The sequence below is a fragment of the Megalopta genalis genome, chromosome 4, assembly GCF_051020955.1.
Source record: "Megalopta genalis isolate 19385.01 chromosome 4, iyMegGena1_principal, whole genome shotgun sequence".
NCBI classification, from domain to species: domain Eukaryota; kingdom Metazoa; phylum Arthropoda; class Insecta; order Hymenoptera; family Halictidae; genus Megalopta; species Megalopta genalis.
In genome coordinates this window covers 5,032,582-5,058,827 of record NC_135016.1, presented here as the reverse complement: position 1 = coordinate 5,058,827, position 26,246 = coordinate 5,032,582, and the positions used below count along the sequence as shown (strand labels likewise).

At 49.4% G+C, this 26,246-nt stretch overlaps 1 protein-coding gene across 5 annotated transcripts; it reads left to right on the top strand.

The window, feature by feature from the left end:
- Positions 1-25: 25 nt before the first annotated feature.
- On the top strand, positions 26-9,781 carry LOC117222566 (uncharacterized). 5 transcript variants are annotated; one of them, XM_033474330.2, is made up of 13 exons: positions 26-185; positions 960-1,157; positions 1,240-1,364; positions 1,449-1,525; positions 1,685-1,807; positions 1,897-2,111; positions 4,529-4,669; positions 4,894-5,085; positions 5,203-5,899; positions 6,003-6,310; positions 6,562-6,698; positions 6,763-6,904; positions 6,976-9,781. In XM_033474330.2, exons 2-13 carry the CDS (start codon positions 997-999, stop codon positions 8,333-8,335), a joined length of 3,678 nt encoding a protein of 1,225 aa, XP_033330221.1. In that variant the 5' UTR covers positions 26-185; positions 960-996; the 3' UTR covers positions 8,336-9,781. The 5 variants fall into 5 exon arrangements, with proteins under 5 accessions (XP_033330221.1, XP_033330220.1, XP_076377283.1 ...); XM_033474329.2 differs by having other exon boundaries at positions 6,523-6,698; XM_076521168.1 differs by having other exon boundaries at positions 27-185; positions 6,523-6,698; positions 6,778-6,904.
- Positions 9,782-26,246: the final 16,465 nt, after the last annotated feature.

Here is a 26,246-nt window from a genome sequence, read left to right as displayed (position 1 = left end):
GAACGACGCTGCGCAAACGCGTCCAGGCCTATTCGTTTCCGATTCTGGCGCAATCGTGATTTGTGTTCGGTGTATGGAGAAAGTTGGACACGCAGTTGTTTGGTCGTCGACGATGTTGCAAAGTGGACCGTGATATTTTTGGAAAGCGCATAAACAGATCGTGGGAAGATAATACGGGAGCAACGGTGAGTAAAAATCCGGGTTCTTTTCTGGCCGATCTGACGCGGCAGATTTGAAAAAAAAGCGAGCGTGGATGAGCGTCGGATTAAATGAGAGGTGGCCATTTGGGAGCGTCATGGCGACGTCGGCCTTCGCAATCCGGCTTCCCGACGACCATCTTGTTATCGATAAATCAATATAACGCGGCTTTCCTCCTGCGTAAGCGTTTCTTTCGCATATAAAGAATATTCCACGGATATCGATTCGATTTATCGTCGTTGATTGCAATACGTTGGAGGAATATCAACGGCCACAGGTAAATGTCGTTTGAGGGAAACCGGTCTTGTTCAATAGAGTTCTCCTTGTGTCTGGGCGCGTTCTTGCGCAGAGAATACCATCCCCTTTTTGGAGCTATGATTCACGGTACATACTCGGATAAGCTATACGAGACCACATACGTTCTCGCTCTATAGGGTTCGACCAAGCCGAATTTCGGTGCCCAGAATATCATTTATCTGGACAATCACATCGTGGAGAGATAGTGATTCATTTATTCCAAAATAAGATAGACAAAAAGTATATATATATATATATATGTGTATGTATGTATATATATATGTATATACGTATAGACAAAAAAACACGTGTTCTTGGCTGTTGGACGATGGTCCTTTTTTGCATGCCAATTTCGGACAATCGGTCGGAGAGGCAGCTATTTAAGTCCTTTTCCTTTGTCGATTCAGATAGTACTTGGCACGGTGAAAATTGGAAAATCATTACGAATCTGCCGATTTTCGTAGTATTGCAGGACTAGGTTGCTTGCAGTTCTGAATCAAAATGGAATCAATGGATGCGCGTCTTGTCGCGCAAGCATTGAACTACCATGGCCAACAGTTGCAGAAAGTGTGGGAAGGAGAACGCAACGAAAATGAGCTGGCCATGCTCAATCTCAAGGAACCTAATTTTGAGATTTACCAACAACGGCAGAAAACACTTAGGTGCGTAACCTTTGAATCGCTTTGTTAACTGTTGTTTCGCGCGTGCATTACAACTTGGGTGTTCCTTTTCTTGTTTCTGCAGTTTCGGTGATAGGGGCAAAAGGTTAAAGCTGCAACAATTCCTTGCAAAGAAGGCAGATGCCCTCTATGATAAGTCAAATTTGGACAAAACTGTTGAACCTATCAAGCAGGAATTGGGAGACGAAGGTAAGAATATACTACCATTGAGATAGCTTTTTTCTGGTGATTGCACAATATTGCGCAACTTATGGATTGCCTCTGTACTTCCAGAGTTTTACGCAACAATGCCCGGCCTTGACACTTATGTCACCATGGAAAAGTCACAACGTATACGGAACTTTTTGGAGGTAATTATTTATTATTTATGCAATATGCATTAAATTTACACAGGTTTTTTTTCCCGAGGAAATAGTTACGAATGTTTAAAAATCTGTGATTTAATGTTGAAAATTTATTAATAAAATTTAAATAGCATTTGATAATTTCCTTTTCTTTTTTCTCTTTAGAGTTTGGTGGTTGGGGATGTTATATACGCGCAAGTGATGGGTAAAAGTGCTGCTGGGCTTCTTCTGAAGGTGCTCTGCAACTGCAGTGATTGCCCCAGGGTTGTTACTGATTTAGGAGTAAAGGTACATAGTCTTTTTTTTATCAGAAGTAGTTCTAGATAAGGCTTCGAATAACTTCCATTCACTCATTGCGGCATTATGTAATCATCTAGGCTCTGATATTGAACACGGCCACAGTGCCGGCGGTGGACAAGAAAGGTGTTACAAGAAGCTACATGGCAAATGATCTCATCTGCGTCGTAGTCAGTGAAGTTAACGTTGAAGCCGAGCGAGTCGTTGCAGTTATGAACGTACCCGCCCGCGAAGGGCAAGCCCCACACCCACCTATGGGACTTATCCATTCGGATGATCTTCCGGAAGCTTATAAGTAAGTAACCCGACGTCCAAGATAAGTACAATTTAGACTTTTTTTTTGTATTTTACAAATAACGCTTCACTAACTCTTGTATACTGACATGAACATATCACTGTAGGGAATTTCATATACACAATAGAACTGGTAAAAAAAAGTGTTTTGTGGTGCATCCATAGCACTTGCTACTGAACGTTTTTATTTTAAAACTCGAACGAAAAATGAGAAAGAATACAAAACAGTAAGAGAAAAAGTTGTTTTCTAGGATCGTTTGCATAAATGCGATATGTATTTTGAGAGCACTGTTGCACTAACTGAAGGCAGGGAGAGAGACCTTCCTCTGTCAGTGGTAGTCTTGGATTTAGGATCGATAATCGTAATAATAATAAATCTCGATCGTGTTTGAAATACATTCTCTATCGGCAGAGAGTATATAGTTACGCCTGTTTTTAATTTGCATATTACGTGAGAGTTCAAACTTGTTGTATCCTTAGTAATCTTTTCCTAAAACTGTTTTATTGTTGATAAAATAAAATCGATATAAAAGAGAAAAGGTAAGGAAAATAGTATGGTGGCCGAAAGAAGGTTGAGATTTAACAGACGCACTGTGATACTAACAAAACAAGGTAAATTAGATTTGATTCCTCTTACACGTTTTTATGAATTTAGGTGCCAGACACTCTCAGTAACGTAAAAAGTTGATAGTCAGTATGATGATGAATTTCTAATGTGATACAAATGATTCAAACCTTGAGCATTGGTTGACATGGCTCTGTTGCGCACAATATTCTATCTACGTTTGTGATATGTTACTCTCAAAGCACCAGCCAAACTATGGCGCCAAATGACATCAATGTCTTTTGAGGTTGCATTTCCAGTATGAGATGTTGAGCCTTGGGTGGTCAGAGTGAGTGCTACAGACGGTAGGTATAATAATGATTTACCGTTGTTTGGTCTCTACTGGTATATTTTAACGACAAAGCAGTGAATTCGTGAACCAAAGTAATATCTCATCCTTTCCAAAAATGATTGTTCGAAGCATTTCATTAAAATGCTTTCCTATTTCTATACCATAATATTAACACTGACAAAATTTAATCAGCGCTGCTTCCATTTCGTAATCCGTCTGTGCATATGTTGTTCTCCGTGTTGTGCCTAATCGAGCGATATTCCGGCAATGCGAATCGGTGCTCGAATTCAGGGACCAAACAACCAAAATCTTAATCGCCCGAACCTTTACCTTTAAGCCTCAAAAGAATCGCGCCTTGTCATAATAATGCCTCATTTAAACTTACAGCTTAAATTGACAAATAAAAAATCTAAAAAAACGATGTCATGTTTGAATTGACACCACAAAATGCAAAAAAACAGACGACAGTACTGCTACTGCATCTAAAAAAATACAATTTTTTTGGTCAACTTGGAAGATAAAATATACTCAGGCGTGGCTCCCAACCTATCCTAGGGCTATGCAATTTATTTTATCGCACCAAAAAAACTATACCATACTTGTATAAAAAATACCGAAAAACCACCGTCGATCGATGATAGGCTGTGTGCTTTTGTGTTGAGAACTCCTCTGATTACAAACATGATACAAAATACTAGAAATATACGTCTTAGCGGTACATGAAAGGTGAGAGACGAGTTTACATAATAATGAGGTTGTGTACCATTTGTAAATTTATAAATAAGAAATAATAATCTCTGGTAATAAAGGAAAAAATTTACCAACTTTTTCCGCCAATGTTAATCCCTGTTATGGACCCCTGCTGCTTGTTAACGGTACAAACGTAGATTTTGATCGACTCTAATACCACGAGGTGTCTGATATTAATCGCTCTTTCTTTACTCTTCCGTACTTTCTCACTCTTCTATTTCATTTTCCCTGTCTCTTGCTTTTTTTTTCTTGATTCTTTGTTTCTCGTTCCGAACGGAAAAAAAAGAAATAAACGGAATCCTACACGTGTTTCCTCTTGAAGCATCTTTGGCATTAGTGTCGTATCGTTGAATAATTCATGTAGATCGAGGCAGAAGGAACGAAAACGATTGATTATACTCAGAGGCGAAACGAGAGCAACGATTTGGTGTACCTTACGTTTTAAAGCGCACACGTGTAAGGGATACAACAAAGCCGAAGGATCTGTACACTATTTATGTATACGTATAGCTATATAGATAAAGACGATGAGACGTCGAAAACGAAAACCGAAGAGCCTACAATTGATAATCGAAAGAAAAACCCTCTACCAGGATAACAATAACCGAGCCCAGGATGCATTATAAAACGAGAACGAGGAAATTCGGTCGTCATGATTATCAAGTCTTTAGTTTTACCGTTAACGAAGTAGCTTTGGTATCCTTTCTTTGGCAAAGGTCGTCAAGAACGATTTTTGCATCTCAATAATCGTTCCTCTCTCTTTGTGGTGTAGGAAAGCGATGGACAACAAAGGACAATCGTACGAAGTGATGTTGGAGAATAGTACTGGCTTCAACAACCCCAACAACATAAAATATCTATCCGACTTGATGGGCCTCGGCCAAGAGAACCATTCCAATTTGGTTGGTTTGAGGTAAACAAATCTTATCACTCCGATTTCCTTTGTTCTAATTCCCTCTGCCTCATATTGCGGTCTACAGTTCTTGATAAACTCACCCAATGATCTCGGCGTATGTTCGCCGACGAACTGGGACATTAAATATAAAACCTGTACACCATAGTGTGGGAGAGAGGGAGTACCGATTCGACTCCGACTAGAAGACAATCTCTCTATAATCTTTCGATGCAACTTTTCAGGGAGAGATTCCCACCTAATGAATATGCGTCTGAATTAAGGCAGGCGCAAGCCAGTAAGTGGGCGTTCCGAAGCGTGGCTGAAGGAATAGACCACTTCAAGGCCGGCCGTCACACAGAGGCTTTCCAATGCCTCAACAAAGCATTGACCGTAGACCCACGGAACGTCGAAGGATTGGTAGCCCGTGGAGCATTGTAAGTTGCAAAAATTCGAACGAACTGTATCGACGGCTTAAGAGCCGCGAATTTCATTGGATTTTGTTATTCAACTTTACCACTGAAGCCGTACAACCCGTTTGATGTTTTCGACAGGTATGCGAATAGCGGCAGCTTCAAGAAAGCAATCGATGACTTCGAGACTGCGTTGAAGCTAAATCAGACTCATGCGAACGCTCGCAAGTACATGGCGGAGACTCTGGTTGCTCTTGGACGAAGTTACGAGGACGAGAAAAAGTACGAGGACGCGCAGAAAGCGTACGAGAACTGTCTAGCGATCGCTCCGTTCCACGAGGAGGCCAGGAATTCGATCGAGTACATAAAGTCGAAGACGTTGACCTCGTCTTTGAACCCATTGGATACGTTCAAAAGCTTCGAAGCAGAGAACGATGTCGGTGAGAATAAGAAAGAGAAGAAGAAGCGTAAGAAGGAGAGGAAATCGCGATCGAAGAAAAGACAAAGGTGGAGCTCCAGCTCCAGCTCGTCGTCGAGCGGGTCCTCGAGCTCCTCTAGCTCGGAGTCCAGCAGTTCTTCTTCTTCTGGAAGTTCCAGATCAGCGTCCAGATCGCCTAGTCGCAAGCGGAAACATAAGAAGGATCATCGTGGGTCATTGTCGCCTCTGAGTAAGCGCATGGCTCAGTACAATAATCCACCAGCAGCGACGACTGCAGCTCACGACGTGATAGCTCCTGTTTCTTACACGTCGAATACCCGCGACAAAATGGACGATTACGAGATCAAAGTGAGAAAGTTTCTCGAACAGACAAAGGACGACTCCGATTACGAAGATAAGGTAAGCCCACCGTTACGTTACACATTCTTATCGCTATTGTTCGATCGATCATATCTATTTCGTTCACTTCGATCGTGGATCTTTGTCTTTCGTGTGTGCGCAGGTAAGAAAGTTCTTGGAAGAGACCGCCAGATGGAAACGCGAAAGGGAGAAGGAAAAGAAACATTCGGAAAGCGAGAAAATGAAGAAAAAGAAGAAGAAAGAGAAGAAGGGGAAAGACAAAGAGAAAGAGGACAAGAAAAGTCGAAAGAAGAAGAAGAAGGAGGAAAGAAAGAAGCGGAAGAACAAGGATAAGCTGGAACGGGACTTGGAGGCTCTGAAAAAGTCCTCGTTGCCAGACTTGGAACAACTCGAGTCGAAACTGAACGCGTACTACGCGAAGGTTGAGAAAGAAACCGCTGTCTTAAAAAGGTTGGAATCGTAGCCAGTTAACGATAAACGTTTCGTTCTTGTTCGTCTCGTTACTACATGATCGTATTTCTCAGTCGAGGAGCATACTTTGCATTTCGTTTGTCTGCTATCGGCCAAGTCGCCGGCGCTTGGTCTAGCTTTGTTAAAAGAAACATTAATGGATACGCGGTCCCTGACGCGTCGTATTTTATTTATGTTTTTATATTTACTAGGTATGTAGCTCAGTATAATGACATACCTTCCCCTCTTAGCAACGCGGAGAAGCTCGCTGAGAGTTCGCGGAGGGAGGAGGAGCTGCGCAGAGAGAGGGAAAGGGAGAGAGATGAGGCGTCGAAGGCGTATCACGAGCGCGAGTCTAGAATACCGATGACGGCACAGCAGCGTAAAGGTAACACCATGAATTCCCACGCGAACCAGGCTGCAATGTACGTGCTACATTCCACTTAATGCAGACTTCGATCTTTCAGAGATTCAAAGGAAACCTCTCACCGATATATTCGAACAAGAGTCCCAGTTGATACACCCGGAGCCAAAGTTGCCTACACTTGACACAGCCGCACTCAATGCAAAGTGGAAGGCTGCGCAGGCTGCTAGGTAAGTTGATCGTCGGCTGGTACACGATCATTATGGAAACCCGGACCTTATCCATAATTTTGTGTGTCTAGACAAAAGGACGTGATGCCCCAGAAATGGCAAGACGTGCCTCCGGAGGGTAAAAAGATGCAGGCGAACGTGGACAGCGAAGAGGATGACGATAACGAGCTGGAGGAGAAGCTGCAGCGCGCCGCCCTGGAGAAGTCGATGAACATCCGCAAACAGATGCAACGAGAGCTAGCAGAGAAGAGGGCCGCGCAAGCTCAGCCGATGTCCGCGCCTACACCTCCGCCGTTGCCCAAAGAGCCGCCTATTCCGAAACAAGCTCCGGTGAAGTACCCGACACCTCAGCCACAAAACAAATTCCAATCGTACAAAGACCCGTCGTTATCCGCGCCGCAGACGACGCCCACGAAGTTCAGCTCGAGCAATAACTTGGGCGGCAAGTTCCAACCGATCGGCCAGAGCGGCAACAGCGGCGGCGGCCATCCGCCCGAACCACCTCGTCCGCCTCCGCCGACGAAAAATCAGAACCAAGCCAAAGGACCCAGAACGGACTCGGATAGCGAAGCGGAACGGCAGCATAGACAGACGCCTAAGAAACGAGAGTCGACCGGCAGAGGCGGCGTGACCAAGAGAATGAGCAGGGACCGTCCAGCGAAGCGTTCGCGCAGCAGATCGCGCAGTGCCTCCAGCTCTGGCTCGTCCAGATCTCGATCGCCCAGGAGAAGTCGATCACGATCGTACTCGAACAGAAGATCGGGTAGTTACGAACGAAAATACAGTCGATCGCCGTCGGGCACGTACAGCAGATCCCGGTCCAGGTCACGATCCAGATCGTACACGAGGAGTCGTAGTCGCAGCAGGTCCGGTGACAGAAGCTACTACCGCAAGAGACAGTTCCGGCCATACAACAATCGCGGCACTTACTACAAGCCCCGCTTCCAAAGCTTCAACAATCCGAACCATCGCGGCGGTGGCAACAATTTCCAGAACCGAAACCGGTTCTACAACAATCAGCATAACAATCGGTTCGGCAACAGGCGCGGCGGCGGGTTCAACAACCGCGGTGGCGGCAGGGGACGCGGCGGTAATCGTGGCGGCAGATTTTTCCACGGCAAACAGGGCTTCCGCGACTTCAGGGACAGGCGGGACTTCAGAGATCGGCGGGCCGCGTCGCGCGATCGTTACAGCGATCGCAGTTACTCGCCTGATCCGATGAGGAAGGTCGACGAGGCGAAAGAGAAGATAAACAAGATGCTCGAGGGCGGTGACGACGTGATGGAGCATCAACAGGGCGGCGGAGGATCCAACGTACCACCGAGCAAGAGGCAAGACGGACCTTTGAGCGAGGGAGAAGAGAGGGACGACGATGACTACGAGAGGTGGGGAGAGGGCGAGGGGGGCGACACAGCTAACAAGGTTGGTTAGGTCTCTTCCGCGTAGACTTTCGCGAAAGAACAGCCTGTCTCCGTGATGACGATCATGATAATCTGGATGACGATGATATCTGGAATAATAAGATGAGGATGAAATGATGGTGATGATGGTGATGAGCCACACGTGCAAGGAACGACCGACCTAGGAGCCAACTAACTCTCGTTTGTTGCTAGAATGAGGAGGTTGGACCTGACAACGAGAACCTGGACGGCAAGGAGTACTTCATTGAGCGCATGAAGCAGCGAAGCAAGAATGTTTTAATGCAGAGAGCCCTTGCCGCTAAGATTTGGTAGAAACACTCCCTCCCGGTTGCCGTTGCTGCTTCTTCGATTCTTCTCCTTCGTCTGTGATATAGTTCAAACTTTTTCTCGGACTTTAGACACCGATCGGATTCACGTGAGAGAGACACTTTTCTGAAATTGCGACCATATCGAAACTGCTTCGATACACTTCGAAACGAGCCGGAAACGGAACATGGAGAATCTAACGAGAAGGTGAATAACATTGCATATAAAACAACAGAAACATTGTAACACCGTAGACATGACGGTCGAGAGAAATGCACCTTATTCCTTTACGATCCCCTTAGCTTTTTATCTAGCAGGCTGATACGTTGACGAGCCGTCGTTTCGCTCGATTGTCATGCTCGCGAATATCTATGTTAAATAGTAAATATTCATTAGGGACACTGTGCGCTCCACACGAGAGACAGTGAAACCCTTCGTTTCCTTTTCATTTTATTTAACGTTAGCGAAAGAATATTACTTGGTACTTACTCTTAGACTCGTTCTCTTTCTTTTACACGTTAATGATTGTCCCGTAAATAATTAAGAATAGAACACGAATGAGAGAGAGAGAGAGAGAGAGAGTGAGTGAGAGATTGATAGAGAAGCTTCGAAGGGAAGCGTTCGTTTGCGGTAGACTTTTCACGCACACACGAGTGGCTTTTCATTATCATTCATTATCAAGATTAGTGGATAATACATGGCTCTTTTAAGGACACAATTACCTTCCCCGTGAAGATCCTTTTCGATCAATTCGTCGGGAATCCCCCGTCTCGATACACCCTCGCGACACACTAGCCAGTAAAACGAGCGGAATAAAAGGCGTGTTTAATTAACCTTGATTTATCGAGCCGTTTCGAGTCGCGACTCGTCGGCTCGAGAGAAGAACATTAATTAACCGAGGGAAATAAATGAAACGAAACAGGTCCATCGAATAACGAGACCACAGCACCACCGGATTCTACTCCCGCAACGTTTTGTTCTGGAATACACTTGTTCACCAAGTCCCCCCTCCTCCCACGTTTATTACAAATACTTATTTTAAGGTATCATACGAGTAATTTACCTAGTAAGACACTTATATATGTTGTATGTAAACGAGTTGCTGTAAAATTCAAAGAGATCGGCAAATACATAAACACGAAACCACAAAGCCAAAGAGAGTTTTTCTCTTCGTCTTTGAAGAAACGCTTCGACGCTCGGGGGGGAAAAAGGAAATGGAAAAACCGTTCGTCGCGTGTATCGTTCTGTTTGTAATTCGACTTTTATCTCCCGGCGAGCCATTTCCAGACCATTGCCTTCAAAGTGTTGAACTGGTTTATCGATATCGTCGGCGACTCGGATATCGCGTTCGCGTCCCACTATTTAAACGGACGTCCCGCGCTCGCCTATTCGCATTCGTACGCGTTCGTCCAAGAAAAATGAAGAGCTACGCTTTCGCGGCCGCTTTCATCGCGATCGTCGCGAGACTGGAGACCACGGCGACCTTTCTCTACAGTAAGTTTCTTTTTAAAATCCAAGAAAGAAAGAAAAAAAACGACAGAACGATACGGCGAAGTACAACTTTCTGATCTTTTTCGAAGAGCCCGAAGCGATCGTCGTCAAGACATGCGGTCAGAACGAGGTTTACAGTTCGTGCGGCGGAAATCCGGATTGCGTGAAGAGCTGCGACAACATCGACACATGGGACTCCGTCGCATGCACCCATCGGGCGGACTGCGTCGCGGGATGCGTCTGCGGCGAAGGGTTCGTCCGCGACGCGAATCGCGTTTGCGTTTGGGCGAACCGGTGTCCGAGGGTCAGGCACTGAAAGATATCAGGATCGGACGAGCCGACACCGAACCGACGACCATGGCAAGCAGCAACAACGTTAACCGCGCCTCCCGTTTCTTTTCCGTAATTGTAGCATTTCTTTAGCGTTCAATAAAAACACTTGGCAAAGAACAGCTCGGTGATTGTAAAACGTTGCGCGGAAACGACGCGTTCTCCAGGACGACTCCCATCCTGGTCCTGCGAGATGCGTAGACGCATTTTGGTAGAAAGTGGAGGGGGAATGTGGCGGCGCGCGATATGATAGCGTTTTGAGATGGCTCAGTCCCGCGCCGTCTTTCACGTGCGCGACACATTTCGGGAAACACGGGGGTCCTTATCGGCGCGGCCGGCTTCTTTCACCGATTCTTTTTGTTCTTTAACGAATCCCCGTTGTCTTTTCTAGTTCGCCGTGGACATCGGTATCAGTTTTCGTTCGCGGATAATTCGTCGGAGAGCGTTTCACATTTCTGATCCGGGTTGTTTGAAGTGCGAGTGAATGCGAGTGTGCCCGTGGATTATTGTCATGGATACGAGAGAAAGAGAGAGCGAGCGAGAGAGAAAGAGAGACTGACTGACTATTGGATCGGCGAATGAGTGAGTACACCACACAGTTTCCAATGATATTTAAATCTGTTCGGGCAATTGATTGCGAACGAGTCCTGCTCCTTATTAAGCACGAATTACCGGCGCAGAGAGCGGTCACCGTTGATTATTCTCTATCGAGCGGGCCAAAAAAAGAAGCCCGCGGCCACCTCGATCGAGCATCCCCGGTGGGTCCACGTCCATTGTGATTTTAATAAGCCTTATGCAAATTACAAATGAAATTGTCAGCGGCAGGCCCGCGGTCCATTCTTCGTCGTTGATGGGGACAATTAGAAGAGCTTTGTCCGGCGACCACGCGTTGTCCGGCTGCTCGGCAACTTGAGTCCCAACGAGAGGACCGCCCGCCAACCCCTAATGTTTGTATCCGGTCCCCAGGACGTTCACTTCCGACCGGTGAGTGCCTCTGCGCTTGCTGACCAACGACTTCTTCGGCTCGTTCAACGGTCCACGGTCTGCTCCCAACGTTTCACGGTTCCAATCGAAGCTAATTCGAATTCGATTTCGGAACAAACCGGGAGGGTTTAACGATCATCTTGAACGACGGCGGGCCCTTGGATCGTCGAGCCAACCTCGAAGCGTTGTTACTTTTAATTTCAATCGACGAAACGACGTCGCTGATTCGCGACAATTTTGGTCGTTAATTTGCTAGGCGGCTTCGTAATTCTCATTTCCTGGATTCTGTCGAACTAAATTGTAGATTCTGTTCTCTATTAAATCCCGAGTGTCCGTTGCGTCACGTTTGGGCCACATTGTCTATCAGAGATCGAATATCGACGAACGTTTCCAGCCATTCTTCTTATCATTGTGATCCTTGATTTCATTGCAACTAGTAGTTTATAGGAAAATACTGACGACTTCTACGGTTGTAGAAGATAACCGGTTTTCTTTACTGGTAGCATAAGCGCGGTTTTGCAACATTCTGATGGTTTCCAGTTAGCACCTCGGTGTAAAACTATTTTCTACAGCTGTAGAAGGTGCCAGGTTCTCTTCGGCGGTAGCAGAAGCGCGGTAGCACCTCCGACCAACGAAGTTCTGTTGCAGTCTCGATAGTCGGACCTGGTCCCCGGTTAGGGTCAGCCAATGCCGCGATCGAAGGGGGGAGGGGGCCAAGAGCGTAGAGAAGTCGCGGGGCAGAGCGGAATAGTAGGCGGGTGGTTGGGAATCGAACGGAATCACGGAGGCTGGAGGTCGATGGTTTGGGGTGGAGATAAGTTTTTACGGTAGGGTTACTAACTTACGGACTCGGCATTGTCGAGTTCCCGGTGACGGGAGGACAATGCGCGTTCGGGACACAATGCTTCACTCTGGAATCTGAAGGCAGTCTTGACTATCAACCTGCAACCACCCTCGCGCGCATCTGTGTCTACCAATACTCCGGCCCTTCTTGCACGTACCACCCTCCCTCCCTCTTCTGTTGCCGCTCGAAGCGGCCGCGCGGGCGCTCGTCGTTACTTTCTCATTCTGTCAAGCTCGCTTCTGCCGAAAAAAGAATCCCTTTGTCATCGAACGACTTTCGACGGGAGGGTGGCGGCCGGGGGGATTGCGGTTCAGTCGGACGCTGGACCAACTTCTGTCGTCTTAAGCCGGGACTTCCGATGCGCGATCGAACGCGGCCAACGACGGTATTCGGAGGAGGATCCCTCGCGGTTCGTGCGAGGATCGAACGTTTTAGGATCAGCCGAGGATCCTCTGGAAAAATTCGGCAGACACCATAGTTCGATGAAGAATCGTTTCTAGCGTATTCGCGCCGAACGGCCGATCGTTTTAGGATCAACGGCGAGGATCTAGGTCCGCGGGAACGTCTCAGAAGTTGATCCCCGCGATCAAAGCCGGAGTATGAACCACGAAGGCAGAAACAACACGGGCCGAGTGCAAAAAGACGGGGGGCAGGGGGGGACGGAGCAGGCGCAAGGAGGGTGGAGAACAAGAGACAGACGGTCGGGCATTTCAATCGCTCTTAGGGCTCTCTCTTTGGCTCGGCTTTTCCGTTTCTTTCTGGCACAAAAGCCACATTGTTTCGTCGCCGGGTTCGTATGGACGCGGGCTAAAATACTCCTCTTTTCTGGCGGCACGGCAGCGCGCTCGCGCCAGCACGCGCGCGGATACACCGAAAAGCAGGCCGCAGACAGGCAAAGCGGGCCGTCACACACGCGGCCCCGTACAAGGGAAGCGTGCCGAAAGCAACAGCGACGTCGGGCTGCACCATCGTCAACGGGAACACCGTTCGCCGGCATACAATCCTTTCTCGTACATTCAATGCTCGTCGCACCACTCGGTATCCTTTTGTCGCTGTTTATAGCTCCCGTAGGCCCGGCCAGCCACCCCCGCACCCGCGCGCGTGCACCACCCGACGAGCGCGTTCCGGCTTAATTCTGTATCGTCTAACTGGACCGTGGAGGGAATCGTCTGTTGGCCAGGAAACCGAGCTGCGCGAATTCCTGGCCGCGTCGCCTTTTTCCACCTCGCGGCTGTTTCCGCGCGCGGGATTTACGGGCCGAGAGCGTCGAACGTGTCGATGCACGGCCCGGCAACTTAGTTTGATCCATTGTCCGCGAAACCGGCGCGTTAATTACATCCGAGAGGCGGAGTCGTTCCACCGAACGGAATCTATCGGAATTTACAGGTACGTCTGACTAGGAGAGCCCTTATCTCCTGCGGACCTGCCTGCGCCGATTTTAAAGCTGTAGAATATCGCCGCGGGGGCTGATTCGATTTTTATATATTTTGTAGATTTTCGATTCGATTTTTATGTATTTTGTAGATTTTTGAGGGTAATTCATTCTCGACCTAACATACAGGGTGTTCCACAATTATTTTAACAGCCGAAAATGAGGGGTAGCTGAGGTCATTTGAAGTAACTTTTTCCTTTGCGGAAATGCAATCTGCGGTTTTGTTTACGAGTTATTAACGAAAAACACTGGCCGCAGTACGAGACTTTGACAGAACTATATAAATAGCCAGTGATGCAAAGTGTCTTCTTCTCCCAGTTGTCCTTCCCCCAAAAGGAGATACGATTATTGGAGCCTTGCACAACTTGTCCAAATTGCCAAGCAAAAACCAAATCGTCCATTATCAGCTGAAGGAAAATTGGGGAAAATTTACTATACCTCGTGCATATTTTTGAAACTGGATCGCCGAGATCTAGAATTCTGTCGGACGTAGTATAGCTAGTATTTTCATACAAGATGTCCAGTTTTGTCAAATTTTTATGCCGCTGCGATTATCCGCGTAATACCGAATTAAAATGTTTACGCCAATTTCGCAGCCGTCTATCTCGCTCGGCGATCGATTAACCGAGATTAGACGAACTCGAGGCGGCTGTTAGCATCGAAACGTTAATCTCACCGAAGCGAATGGCAAGGAAGGGTAGCTTTTAGGCTGTCTTGTAGTATCTTCACATTATCCTCCCGAGAGGTAGGGAGGATCTCTTATTCGGTACGTGCTCGGTTGACGAAAGAGTCCCAAAAGTGAAAGCCCGTGGCTCTGATCCTGGTGGACGCGATCGCGGATAAATCCGGCCGGGGTCAAGGTTCGGCGCCGATTGTTCGGCGGTCGAATTAGCGGATCCGGGGATGAAAAATCCGTCGGCCCCGGGGGCGTGAACCGGTAGCGGAAGGTTATTCTCGGAGCGGACTAGCTTAGAACGCTTTACAGGCGGATACAGCAAGAGTGTCCTGCGCCCTATTGATAAACTCTCTTTCAATAGACGCGGATGCCGACCCCGCTGTTGAGTATCGATAATATTGGAGCAGCGAACGTCGGCTCGGTTGAATGTCACAATGCGCCCCAGTGATTAATAGACTTCCGCGACTTTTATCGGAGTAAGATGTTGCAGGTTCTAACTCGCGGCGCGGTTTTCGAGCGGAATTGGGGGCTTCCGGCGATCGACGACCCCTGCGGCCGATCGATCTCTCCCTTGAAATAGGAGAACCGCGTCCTCCGAAGGGGGCAGAGACTCGGTTCAGGAGGCGAGAGAGCCTCCCGTTCGGTCTCGCGACAAAGCGAGAGACCGCGTCTCGTTTCCGCGAATGGAATAAAGCCGCCGAAACTGGGCCTCTCTCGTCGCGGCGCGGAGCGACGGTAGCACGCCGCCACCCGGTATAATAATACCGGCTGAATGCGAGCGTGTATGCACGCGCTGGTATATAGACGCAGGAGAACCACGAGGCTGGCCAGTGCTCTCCTTTGTCATTCGACGAAAGGCTTTGTACCGATTATCTGCACACGCTGCCGCGGGTACGGCTTTTCAGGCCTCCCCCACGGACCCCCCGTCCCCTCCCTCTGCCAAAGACTGCGCGTCATTCCGCCGTGATTCCACGGGCCGGCGATACGGGACACCCTGTACATGGCTCGGTCCAGCTTCGAAGGCTCGTAATAGTTTCGCGTAATCCGGCGTACCTGACTTAGCTATTAGAACTCCGCTGCCACCGGGAACCCTGTAATCCGCGGACAGTGTTTTCGCGAGCTCCCGAAGAGGGTAGCCCGGGGGTTGCTCTAATTGGAACGCCGAATTATTTTCGAGCAAATTTCTTCGCGGGATGCCCGCGGTTCCCGGGGACGAATTAATTAATAAATCGCGGCGACCGATCGAGCAACGTATTTCCAATATCCGTCTCGAGGCAGAAACTTTTATCGGTCTTTCCCTCGAAGGCTTTCTCCTCCCCGATTCTTTCTCTCTCTCTCTCGCTCTTTCTTTCTCGCTCTCCCCCTTTTCCCTTCCCCGCTTTCGCTATCTTTTCCTTTCCTTTTTAACTCCTTCCCCGGCTCGCTCCCCCTACTCTCTCTTCCTTCTGCTTCTTCCCGTGACTACATTCTTTTCAGTATTCACTGTGCAGTTTCTTGTACCGATACTTCCTTCTTTCATCGTCGCGTCATTCAAGCTTTTGATGCCGCGGCGACAAAGCTCTTTACTTCTTTCCGCGAACGAATGAAAGCACGGAACGATGGCGATGTATACCTGCACGTATATACATCTGTATGTACGTATATAAAACTCCCTTTCTCTCTTTCTCTCTCTCTCTCTCCTCTCCCGCTCTCTCTCTCTCTCTCTCTCTATCTCTCTCTCCTGACCGGCCTCTGTCGGAAGTATACGTATAGTCGAATGTGTGTGTGCGCGCGCGTGTCGCACACACGCGTACAACTTTTCGGCGATATTTGCCCGTCTCGGAGGGAGGATTGATCGGCGAAAATTGTTTTTGCAAAATTCGGAGACTTCTTTTCTCGTGGCTACCCCCTGGAAGTTCGGCTGTTGTCTTCTGAAATTAACTTTCGCACAGGGTTTCCCATTAGCCGATCGATTCTGCGCGGGTAAGCCGATTTAGAATCGTACGATACGAAGTTTTTCTGTACTCCTGGCAATCTGGCTTCGTGTTCGTGATCAAGAAAGAGTTTCCTAGACGTCTGATCATGACCGACTAAATCCACTTAATCGAAGCTTGACAACTACGCGAAAAATCGAATTAGAAGCGCACGATAAAATCGACCGTACGACGTTTCATTTCGGAGACGAATGGAAGAATTTATGCAGCGTGCCTGATCGTGGCCGACTCGATCTACTTCCTCTAAACTTGACATAACTACGCGAGAAACGGAGTCGAACGGAAAAACGTAGAATACAGTTTTTCTGTACGTAGCCTAGTTTCCGAGATAAACGACGTCGAAGCACGTCCCATCACGGCTGACCGAATCCACTTCCCGCGAACGACTAATCTACAAAGTTGATTTCTCCGAAGACAATGTCGCGTACGGAAACATTTCATTCGTCGCATTCGACTTATTTTTTTTTTACGGACGATCGTGTCCTGCTATTTCTACGATCGTTAACGTTCGGACGACAATGTTCGAAATTCGTGGAAACGATGGCGGAGACGAGACAGCGTGTATTACATTTGAAGGGGCTGTGGAAAGGCTTCGATTCGATAATGCGTCAACCCATGGTTATTGCATCGGCTTATCGGCGCGTTAAGCGTCTGGATCGCGCCGGCACGGGCGGGTTATTCATCGGCCGCGTTAACGCGCAGATACCGTCGGTCCGCGGCGTTAAAACAACGCCAAACAGCACCGTTAACTTGGAACACACGCGAGAGCGCACCGGTCCTTAATGGATCAAGGTGCTTAATTCACGAGTATCGACGCAGGCGTCGCGATAGAGCCGGCGGTTATAATGCCATGCGATACACAGGGGGTGCGCCGCGCTGTGAATTCGCTCGACGAGGACGGAACGCGATCTCTCGACCATTCGTCGAACGGAGAGTGAGCGAGAGAGAGAGAGAGAGAGAGAGAGAGTGAGAGAGAGAGAGCGACGAGGGGCGAAGGGGTGCGCGAAGAGCGGACCAGCGTGGAGGAGAGTGTAGGGGAAGTCCCTGTCCACGAACAACTCGCTCAATTCGCTTGTTCGCTCGCTCGCTCGCTCGCCAGCAGCGTCATCATAAGACCTCTTTGTTCTCCGGCAATTTCAGCGGCATTGTCACCGTCAACAATGTCCACTTGACATTCTCCTTCTCGCTCCCGCGCATTGTTAACCCATCCCATCCCCGTGCCGTCCCCGCGCCCTCGGCCCCTCTTTCGATCATAAAGCTCGCAGCAACCGGCCGGCATGCGTCGCGATTCCGCTTGTGGACACGCCTTAAGGGCCGTCTTCCCTGGCCCGCGGACGATCGCGCCGCTCGATCCTCGTTTTTTCACGGCAAACTGGGTTACCGTGACTTCTCTCGTCCTCTTTTCGAACATGACCACCCACCGCTTGCCGTCGATTCGCAGCACTTCTTCGCCAGGCTCGAATGTTTGGCCCAATTCGGAGAAAAAGCCAGAGGCGGATGGGCCGATTCGAATTCGATTTATCGACGCTGTTGACCGGCCCGGTATGTCTAGCTCGGCTTCAAGATTAAGAGGATCGATTTTAATCTTCGCGGATCCAGGAATCGCGACCGACGTCGAAATCACGTCGCGTTGGAGCTGCTTTAGTTGTCCGGATTCCGCAGTAGCCACGACCTTCCTGTCTCTCTCTCTCCCTCCGTCTGTCTCCCTATCTCTGTCTCTCTTTCTCTCTCTTTCTCTCTCTTTCTCTCTGTCTCTCTCGCTCGCTCGCTCCGGTTCTCTGGCACGTCGGTGACCGTGTCTTTCTTTCCACCTTGCGCTCGGGCTTTTCGCAAATGTCCCCTATCTCCGTCTCTCTCCCTCGCTTTCTCTGCCCGATCCGCTCCTCCCGTTCTCCCTCTCTCTCTTTGTCGCTCTTTGTGCCCATCTGTCTATTGTCCACATTGTTACGCGGTGGCATCCTCCTTCCCCGCATTGTTTCGGCGCATTGTTTGATGGTGGCTCGCGCTCTCGCTCGTTCGCTCGCCAGCTCGCTCGCCAGTCCTCCTCGGCCGACGGCGACTCATTGTTTCCTCGTTGTTGCGCGTCCGTCCGTCTTTTCGTTCTCTTACCTTGATCATTGTGAACTTCAGCCGGCGACTTCCGAGCTGGTTTCTTACTTTCGGAAATTAAGCGTTTCCCCGGTGTCCGACCAGTCCTGCGGCTGCACCACTGCGGTCGAACGGGACACGGATCGCTCTACATACCTGTCCGATAAGCTATACCACGGTCAACAAATTTACTACAGTCTCCTGGACAAGACGTCGTGCAAACGGGACTATTCTGATCGCTGGACTGCTTTTGAACTCTCCGCTGGCACGGGATCTCCTGCAATTTTCTGACGTAGCTGGGGTATTCGTTGATTCTTTGCCCGACGATGTCGTGTCAGGACTCGTTGCGACGATTTTGAACGCAATCCGATTAATGTGGACGTAATTCGCGTCTTCCGAGTCGAGATCAAACGCTATTTCTTATCAATATTTAACCGTTTGAGTCCAAGGCAGCGTGATCGCGCCGTTCAGATCTTGTGTCGCGATCAAACTTTAGTGACGCACGTACATCGCATAGCTGCTTTTTCTCATTTCTTTCCTTTTCGTTGTGTTTGTCGATCTTGACGAGCGCTATCGCGCCGCTTGGTTCTCTTCGCAATCAATTAAGTCAAGCGCTGTTACGCTGTTCGCCACTTTTCGACAGTGTTTTCTGAATAACCCCTGGGACTCAAACGGTTAAACGTCAAAGTAGTGTTCGAGATAAATGCGACGTTCGAACTGGAACTCGTGCTTCCAACATCGTTCTTTTCTACCGATTCTACAAGAGCATACTCTTAATTACAACTTACTGACGGATAATCACGAACTCTTGACCGTTCATGTCTCGAGCTTCCGCCAGGTTTATGGACCCCGCGGCGCGCCGTTTCGTATGCAGCAACCAAATGCAATTCGCCGGTGATCATCCTTCAGCCATCGGAACAGCACCCTCGCGACGGTCTAGGGATTCCATTGGCGTATCTTCCGGCGAAAGGTTTCGATGGTCGGTCGTCGGATCGGTTTGTCCGCGCGGCGGGTTTCCCCGTGAATGCCCGGGACATTTAAGCGCGGGGTTCATTCGAAGATGCATATACACGGACAGCGGGAGCGGGCCGCGCCGCGTGTGTACATATTTCGCGGGAGTGGTGGCGCTTTACTTATGGAACGCATTGTTCTATTGTGCGCGGGAGATGAGCGCATTACTGTCCCTTGTCCCCCTTTTCGAGCAACCCCGGGACAATATCGTGCCGTCGTTAATCAGGCATCGTTCCTGGACGAGCCACATAGTAATTCGCGGAGGTTTATGCTCGCGGAGCACGCATTTAGATTCACAGCCCGGTCTATGGCGCGGGGGGGTGGGGGCGATACTGGCTTAGACGCGATACTGGAAACTCGATAACGTTAGTTATAGACTCGGGGCTTAACGGTCCGAGTGACGTTCCGGATCCTCGACGTTCGGAATCTCATTGTGCCGCTTTACGGCCGCGTTCCGGGCGTTTGTTAACTTTTTCGTCGCGCGACAGCCGACCCGTTCCCTCGGCCGTCCCATTATCCACGGCGGATTCCATGGAAAATTGCTGGATCCGCGACGGATCTGCTCGACCGATCGGCCACGTCCACTTAAAAACGCATTAGGTCGCCTCTCGTGCCGATCCTCCTCGCCCCTTCCTGCCTGTTAATAGATTTCTACCTTGAGCCGTGAAGTTACTTTGGCTACACTGTTTTCTTTTTTTTTCAAACAGCGCACACTCGCGCGGCAAAAACGCGCGGACGTGTACGAAACTTCGAAGACAATCCGGGACATTGTTTCTTAATTAATTGAACGGGCTAAAGTACAGTCGGAAAAATAGCGTCGGAAGATTTGAGAACTGCAGAACAAATTTATGTCGTTATAAGAGTTTACGTTTCTAATAATTCTGCCGATACAATTATATTTACCGTAAAGGGTGCGGTGGGTTTCCTCTCGCAGGAGATGACGTTGATAATTAGATTGTCTAATGAAGGGATGCGAAGTTGCAAAGCTAAGAAAGCCGAGAAACAGCCAAATTATGCCTCAAATAATTGCGTAAGGAAAGATACACCGTCCATACAACCACTAAATCTGTGAACTCGTCGCAGGAAATTATACTTAAACCTGTCAACCCCGTTAAGGCCAAACGGTGGTCCATACCGTCGAACAAAAGCTGCGGAGCTCCCGGCGGAGCAAAAATTTGCGAGATCGGTTTAATGGAAGCGCCGCGGCGAGGCGGAGCTTCTCCATCGACTCCGGCGCCGTTTTAATTTCGGCCGGGATGAAAGTCCCGCGCGTTTGCATCTTCGCGCGCGGCACGGTCCACTTGTCAGCAATAATAGAAGTTATATTTCGAAACGCTCAAGAATCGTTTAAACGACGACGCCCGAAGACGATCGTCGATAAGACGGGGCCCGGAGGGGGAGGTGGGGGTTCTCGACGGTGAATCGATATCGATCGCGCCACCTTCGTTCCTCGTAATAACAAGAGGAATAGATGCGCGAGTTGTGAACCAGTAAGGAGGTAATGGCGATGGCAGCGGAAAGAGGAGGACTTCGGAGGAGAAACGGAGGAGACGGCGGAGGCGAAGCCGAAGGAGGAGGGTGCTCGTGCGTGTAGAGCACCGTGTATGTGTACTCGCGAACGGCAAAGAGTAGGAGGTAAAGTGTTCGCGACGAATCTACGGAATGGGGTGGAAGCACAATGCTCCAACAATGACGCTATTGTGGAAACGAATAACACATACTCCCGCGCTTTACCCTGCGCCTCGTCGGGGCTAAGCTGCATAGCTGAATCAAATGAATACGGGAGTGCCATCGCTAAGACACGGTTCCAGCTGCACGCGGATTCGGAAAAATTCGCCGGGACCACGACGTCGATCAATAATTTCTAAATTTACCCCGGATTTCTCGGTGTTATCGATCGTTCGAACGCGCTCGAACGGCCGCAAACCAGGCATTTCGGGAATCTACGTGCCGATAAGTCTACTCGCATCCTCAATTTTAAATTGTCGCTGTCTAGAATATTCATCGAGTTCTCTGTACTGTCGCAAACGTATTAAAACGTATGCAAACATGCCACTTTTACGTCTAAGCAGTGGTCTCAAACAGACAAGCCACAATCAAATTTCTATCGCTATCGCCGACGTACAATTAACGCTGAATCTACCGAGCACTAAAAATTCTCTACAAAAGAGTCTTTACAATTTCAACGATTTTAGAACAATAAATGTGTATCGGCCGAGGTCAGTTTGGTATTAATAATAGTGAAACTCGGAAATGCAAACGTTGCGCAAACCGAGGCAAACGGAGCACGACAGACCGCCAATCGTTAAACACACCGACTGGAAAACCACATGGAGCGATCGCAGATCTTATCGCGGAACTATATCAGTATTCCCATCTAGATCGGCCGTTTCAAACGTTATCAAACGCGTCGCCGGCTTCCAAGGGGCGCGACGATGTTAAATTATCGATGAACGCTTGGAAGCGGCGCGCGGCAGGATCCGGCTCGCGGGCCACCGCCATAACAAGCACAGTTTACTTAGGATATCGCGAAAGTTGGTGGCGATAGCGTGCAAAGACCCCCACGGCGTTGCTCCACATACGAATCGCGGGCATATTCGGAACACGCGAAGAAACTTGCGCTGGATGCCATGCCGTGTCGTGTAACACAGTAGTTCCGGTCGGTTATGCGTCAGACGGCATCGCGCGTCCCACCCTGTTTTCAGGAAATAACGAATATGAATGCAGCGCGGTTCTTCCGGGGAAGTTTCAATGGCCTTTATTCGACGCCGCTCCGTGACACAGATTCCGCGGATATCCCTTTGCGATTCTTCCCGCGACGTCGCTGATAATGCACTGTTTTAATCACGGGGATCCCGCCCACGCACTCGGACCATCCGAGGGATTGCTCTTTCAGAAGGGGAACGGAGCACCGACGAATCCGACGTCTCAGGTGTCCCGAACACATTTTCTTCCGCGGAACAGTTTCGAACAGCGTCGCTCGTGCTTTCGCGAAGTTGTTGCTCGCCGACGATTTTGATTCTTTCGATTTCAAATATCGAAAATCGCGCGGTGCTCGTCGCTAGGCGCGTTTAAAAATCGTCTTAACCATGGCGGAACACTGGCGTGTGGAAAGCCGTCTTCGAGGAAATGTTTTTCTCTCTGTCTGTGAGATTTTTAATTCTTAATTACTGAGGCTACTTAATTATCGAAGGCGCCCACTGCTTTTCGCGGAATGTATGCAATTGTTTTTGAAATTGAAGCTCGAAGTATATGATCCTGGAACAATCGATGATCTTTTGGACGGGATTTATCTGTTGGTTCGCGTCCGGGATTGCGGAGAAGAGGGAAACGACGGAGATAGGGTGGTCGTAAGATGGCAGAATCGGTGCATACGCAAAGTAGCATCATCGTAACGGTTCGCAGGGGTGGCCAGGGGGCGGAAGAACGTCGAGGAGGTCTAGTCGAGGGCAATACCGCGGAGGGGGTAGGTACGTAGGCAGATTTAATTAGCATGGACCAACGGAGGCCCTCGGGGGCTGCCGGGGGTGCGGACGAGGGCAGTTCGAGCGTTAAAGTTAAATGACGGTTGGCGGTTGCTTATTCTTCCCGGCAACTGATGCTTGATAATCTGCGAAATCTCCCCGCCGGCTCTCAATTCTGCTCGATAGTTCGCTGCCTGTGCAGGCCAATTCTCTCAATGGAACAACTCAGCCACGGACTGACTGGCTTAATTGTAGTTGCTACGTCTCCTCCTCCTCCTCCTCCTCCACCTCCGCCAGCCCCGATCCCGCGCTTTTTTTCCTCTCTTCCCCACTCGCCGCCGGCGGGGTCGTTTTCTTCGGGCCGGCGTGCGTTTCGGAAAATCGTCTGGCGTTTTCCGCGCCTTCCCGGCAAAGAAATTTCGGTGAGAATTTCTTTGCGTGGACGTCGAAGAAATTCGAGATCTTCCGTGGTTCGTAATTATGTGTATTTAAGACAGATGATTTGTGCTCTAGTGGCTCGGTCTAGTCTGACCTGCTTTCTTGGGGAAAATGTTCTCGGAACTTTCCCCCAACCTCTCTCTCTCTCCCTGCGTTCCTTATTTTTCTCTCGATCGTATCCGAAGTTGCGAGTCTGAGAATTTCATTGTACAACATTTCCATTGCATAGGGGAAAGCTTAATCGCGCAAGGAGATAATATCGAAAGTGGACAACAACGAATTGTCAATGTATAAATTAATATATAACCTTCTTTCTTAAAGGATTTTTACTGCACCTTGTGATGCTTAATTGTGCAAGGAAATAACCTTGACCTAAACTTGACACAACCTAGTTTTCGGTGCGGTCAACCTTTACTATTATTATTTTAAATACATTGTTACTGTTCACAAGCAGAGCTTTTTTGTTCCTCCTTTATTGGAAGAGGTCCTTCGATTCAGTGTTCAAAAATTAATCGGCACACCATCGTGCAAAATACATACAAAACTCGAAAGGTGGTCAGATCAGTTGCGAGCATAAACAGCATCTTTGGAAAATTTAATTGTGCAAGGAGATGATATCGAGATTTAACAATTACCAATATAAAAATTAATATATTACATTGTTTCTTAGACGCGGAGATGATTCGCTGATTCAAGTACTTAGATTTCATTACAGTCGTCGAACATAACGTTTGGAAAAGAGTATTTCGTATGGACTAGCCAGGCAAGGCGTCGCGCGGTAAATTTTAATCGCGTCACGGCGGACGATCAATCGCGGCGGGGCGCGGGGACGGCTTCCTGTTTGCGCTTCGAATTTATTCAGAAAGCGTGCATTTCGCGGAGCATTCCGTGGAAAAGGATCGTCATGCAATCGCGCGAGATCCGGCATTAACCTATTCCGCTTTGTCGCGTGCGTGTAGCGTCCTCCTCCACCCTCCGGGGGTTGCTCCGTCCCTCTTCCGCTCTTTTTCGCCGCCCGACACCCATCCCAGCGCCCATCGTTCCCCGCGCCTCGCCTTTCCTCCGCAATTTTTCCGCCACATTTGCCTTTGTCTCGCGACAACAATGCATCGCCTCTACTGCGATGACATAAAAATATGTGCGCCGGTGTCTCTCTCCGTCTCTCTCTCTCCCTCTTTCTCCGGTTCTCTCCGCCGGCCCCGCCTCCCTCTCCATCTGTTACTTTTCCGCTTGTCTCCTCTACCATCTCCGGCAACCCCTCGCACGCCATTCGCTCCTCTTCCTCGTTCTTCCTCCCTCTGTGCTCGACGGGCAGAGGCAACGCCTGTCGGCGTTTCGGGAATTAATTCGGCTTGTCAGGAGACGAATGCGATCGGCGATTTCCGCTCGCGGGGAAAACATGTTGACGCGGGGCAACGTGGACCCTGGCGGTGTCTTCGGTCGAGGTTCCAGTTTACTGCCGTAAACGATCGGCCTCGGTATCGCGATAGATTATTCTTCGGCCCGGTGTTTTGCAGAATACTGTTTAAACGAAGTAGCAGTTCCTTGGCGGTGTAAAAAGTTGCTTAAGTAACGGTTAAATAGCGTAGGATCGGTACACGACACTCGATGAGGTGACTTTGAAAACCATTCTCAAAGAGATAATCGTGTTTCAGTTGACTTCAAATATTTTAGTCTTTATTCTTCGTTGACTTTAAACTGAATTATCGTCGATATAAAAGAACAACGCGTCGCTTAGATTTTGGAAAATTAAAAATAAATGCGAGAGCGAACAAAATCGCAGGGGGACACTTACCTATTGTCCCCCGCAAGAATAGGAACGGGAGATCTGTAAGTGGACGAAGCAAAAGGATCGGAGAGTTTCGGAAGCCTAAACGGCAGAAATGGCGCCGGGAGGAGCGGTCCTCAGCGTCTGCGTTTACGTTAGAGCGTATCCAGCGTATCCTCCGGGAAGAGGGGTGGCCACGGGTGATCGGGACTTGTCGAGCAATCGCGGGGACGGTGCGGCGAATGCTCATTGCCACGGACACCTGTGCCCAGCCCCTAACCCTTGGGAGTCCGCGGCGTGAAAAGGAAGGGGCTGCGGGAATATTGTTCTCGACGGCGACGCCGGGCGTCGTCGCCGGAATTTTCGTCGTCGGATGCTCGAACAATGAGCATGCAAATGATCGGCCGAAGATCGATATCGGTTCCTGGCTCTGCGATCAGAATTTTCCCGCGGCTCGCTACCGGGGGCAGCAGCCCTCTGCCCCTTCGAGCCAGCCCCACCGCCCTCTGGCCCCCAACCCCCGGCCGCCCCCCGCCGGTAGACAAAAGGGGGCCGGCGCCGGTTGACAATGGCCCGATGGCATTACGTATGCAGGCACAGGGCTTCGCTCTTTTCGAATTCGTTGCATTCTGCCTCTGCCTTTCCGCCTTTCGCCGCCCTCTCGCACACCGCCCTCTTGCACGGCCCGCTCGCACCCCCTCGCGCCCTCCCGCCTCCTACGCTCGTCCTCTCTGCGGCCACGCGCGCGCCAGGCACACACCGCAGCTCTTCTCCTCTTCTCCACGATCTGCGCCCGTCCTCGCGGGTCCATTCTGCAAATTGCAATCGCCAATCTGCCGGCCCTTTGTCCCGTTCCTCTGTTCTCCTTTTTTCTTCTCTCCCCGGCCCCCTTCGCTCTGCCTTGGCACCGCGATCCGGGAACGGGAAAGCGTTAATTGAGGGGCCGCGACCCGACGCGGGCACCCCGAGCATGCGGTCGACACTTTTTAAGATTCAGACCGTCGACCCACCTGCCCAAGGTGCGCCGTGACAAACCCGCGCGGAACCAGGATTAATCAATTAATATGCCGACGATCCTCGGAATGCCACTTACGTCTCGCCATTGATCGTTGAACC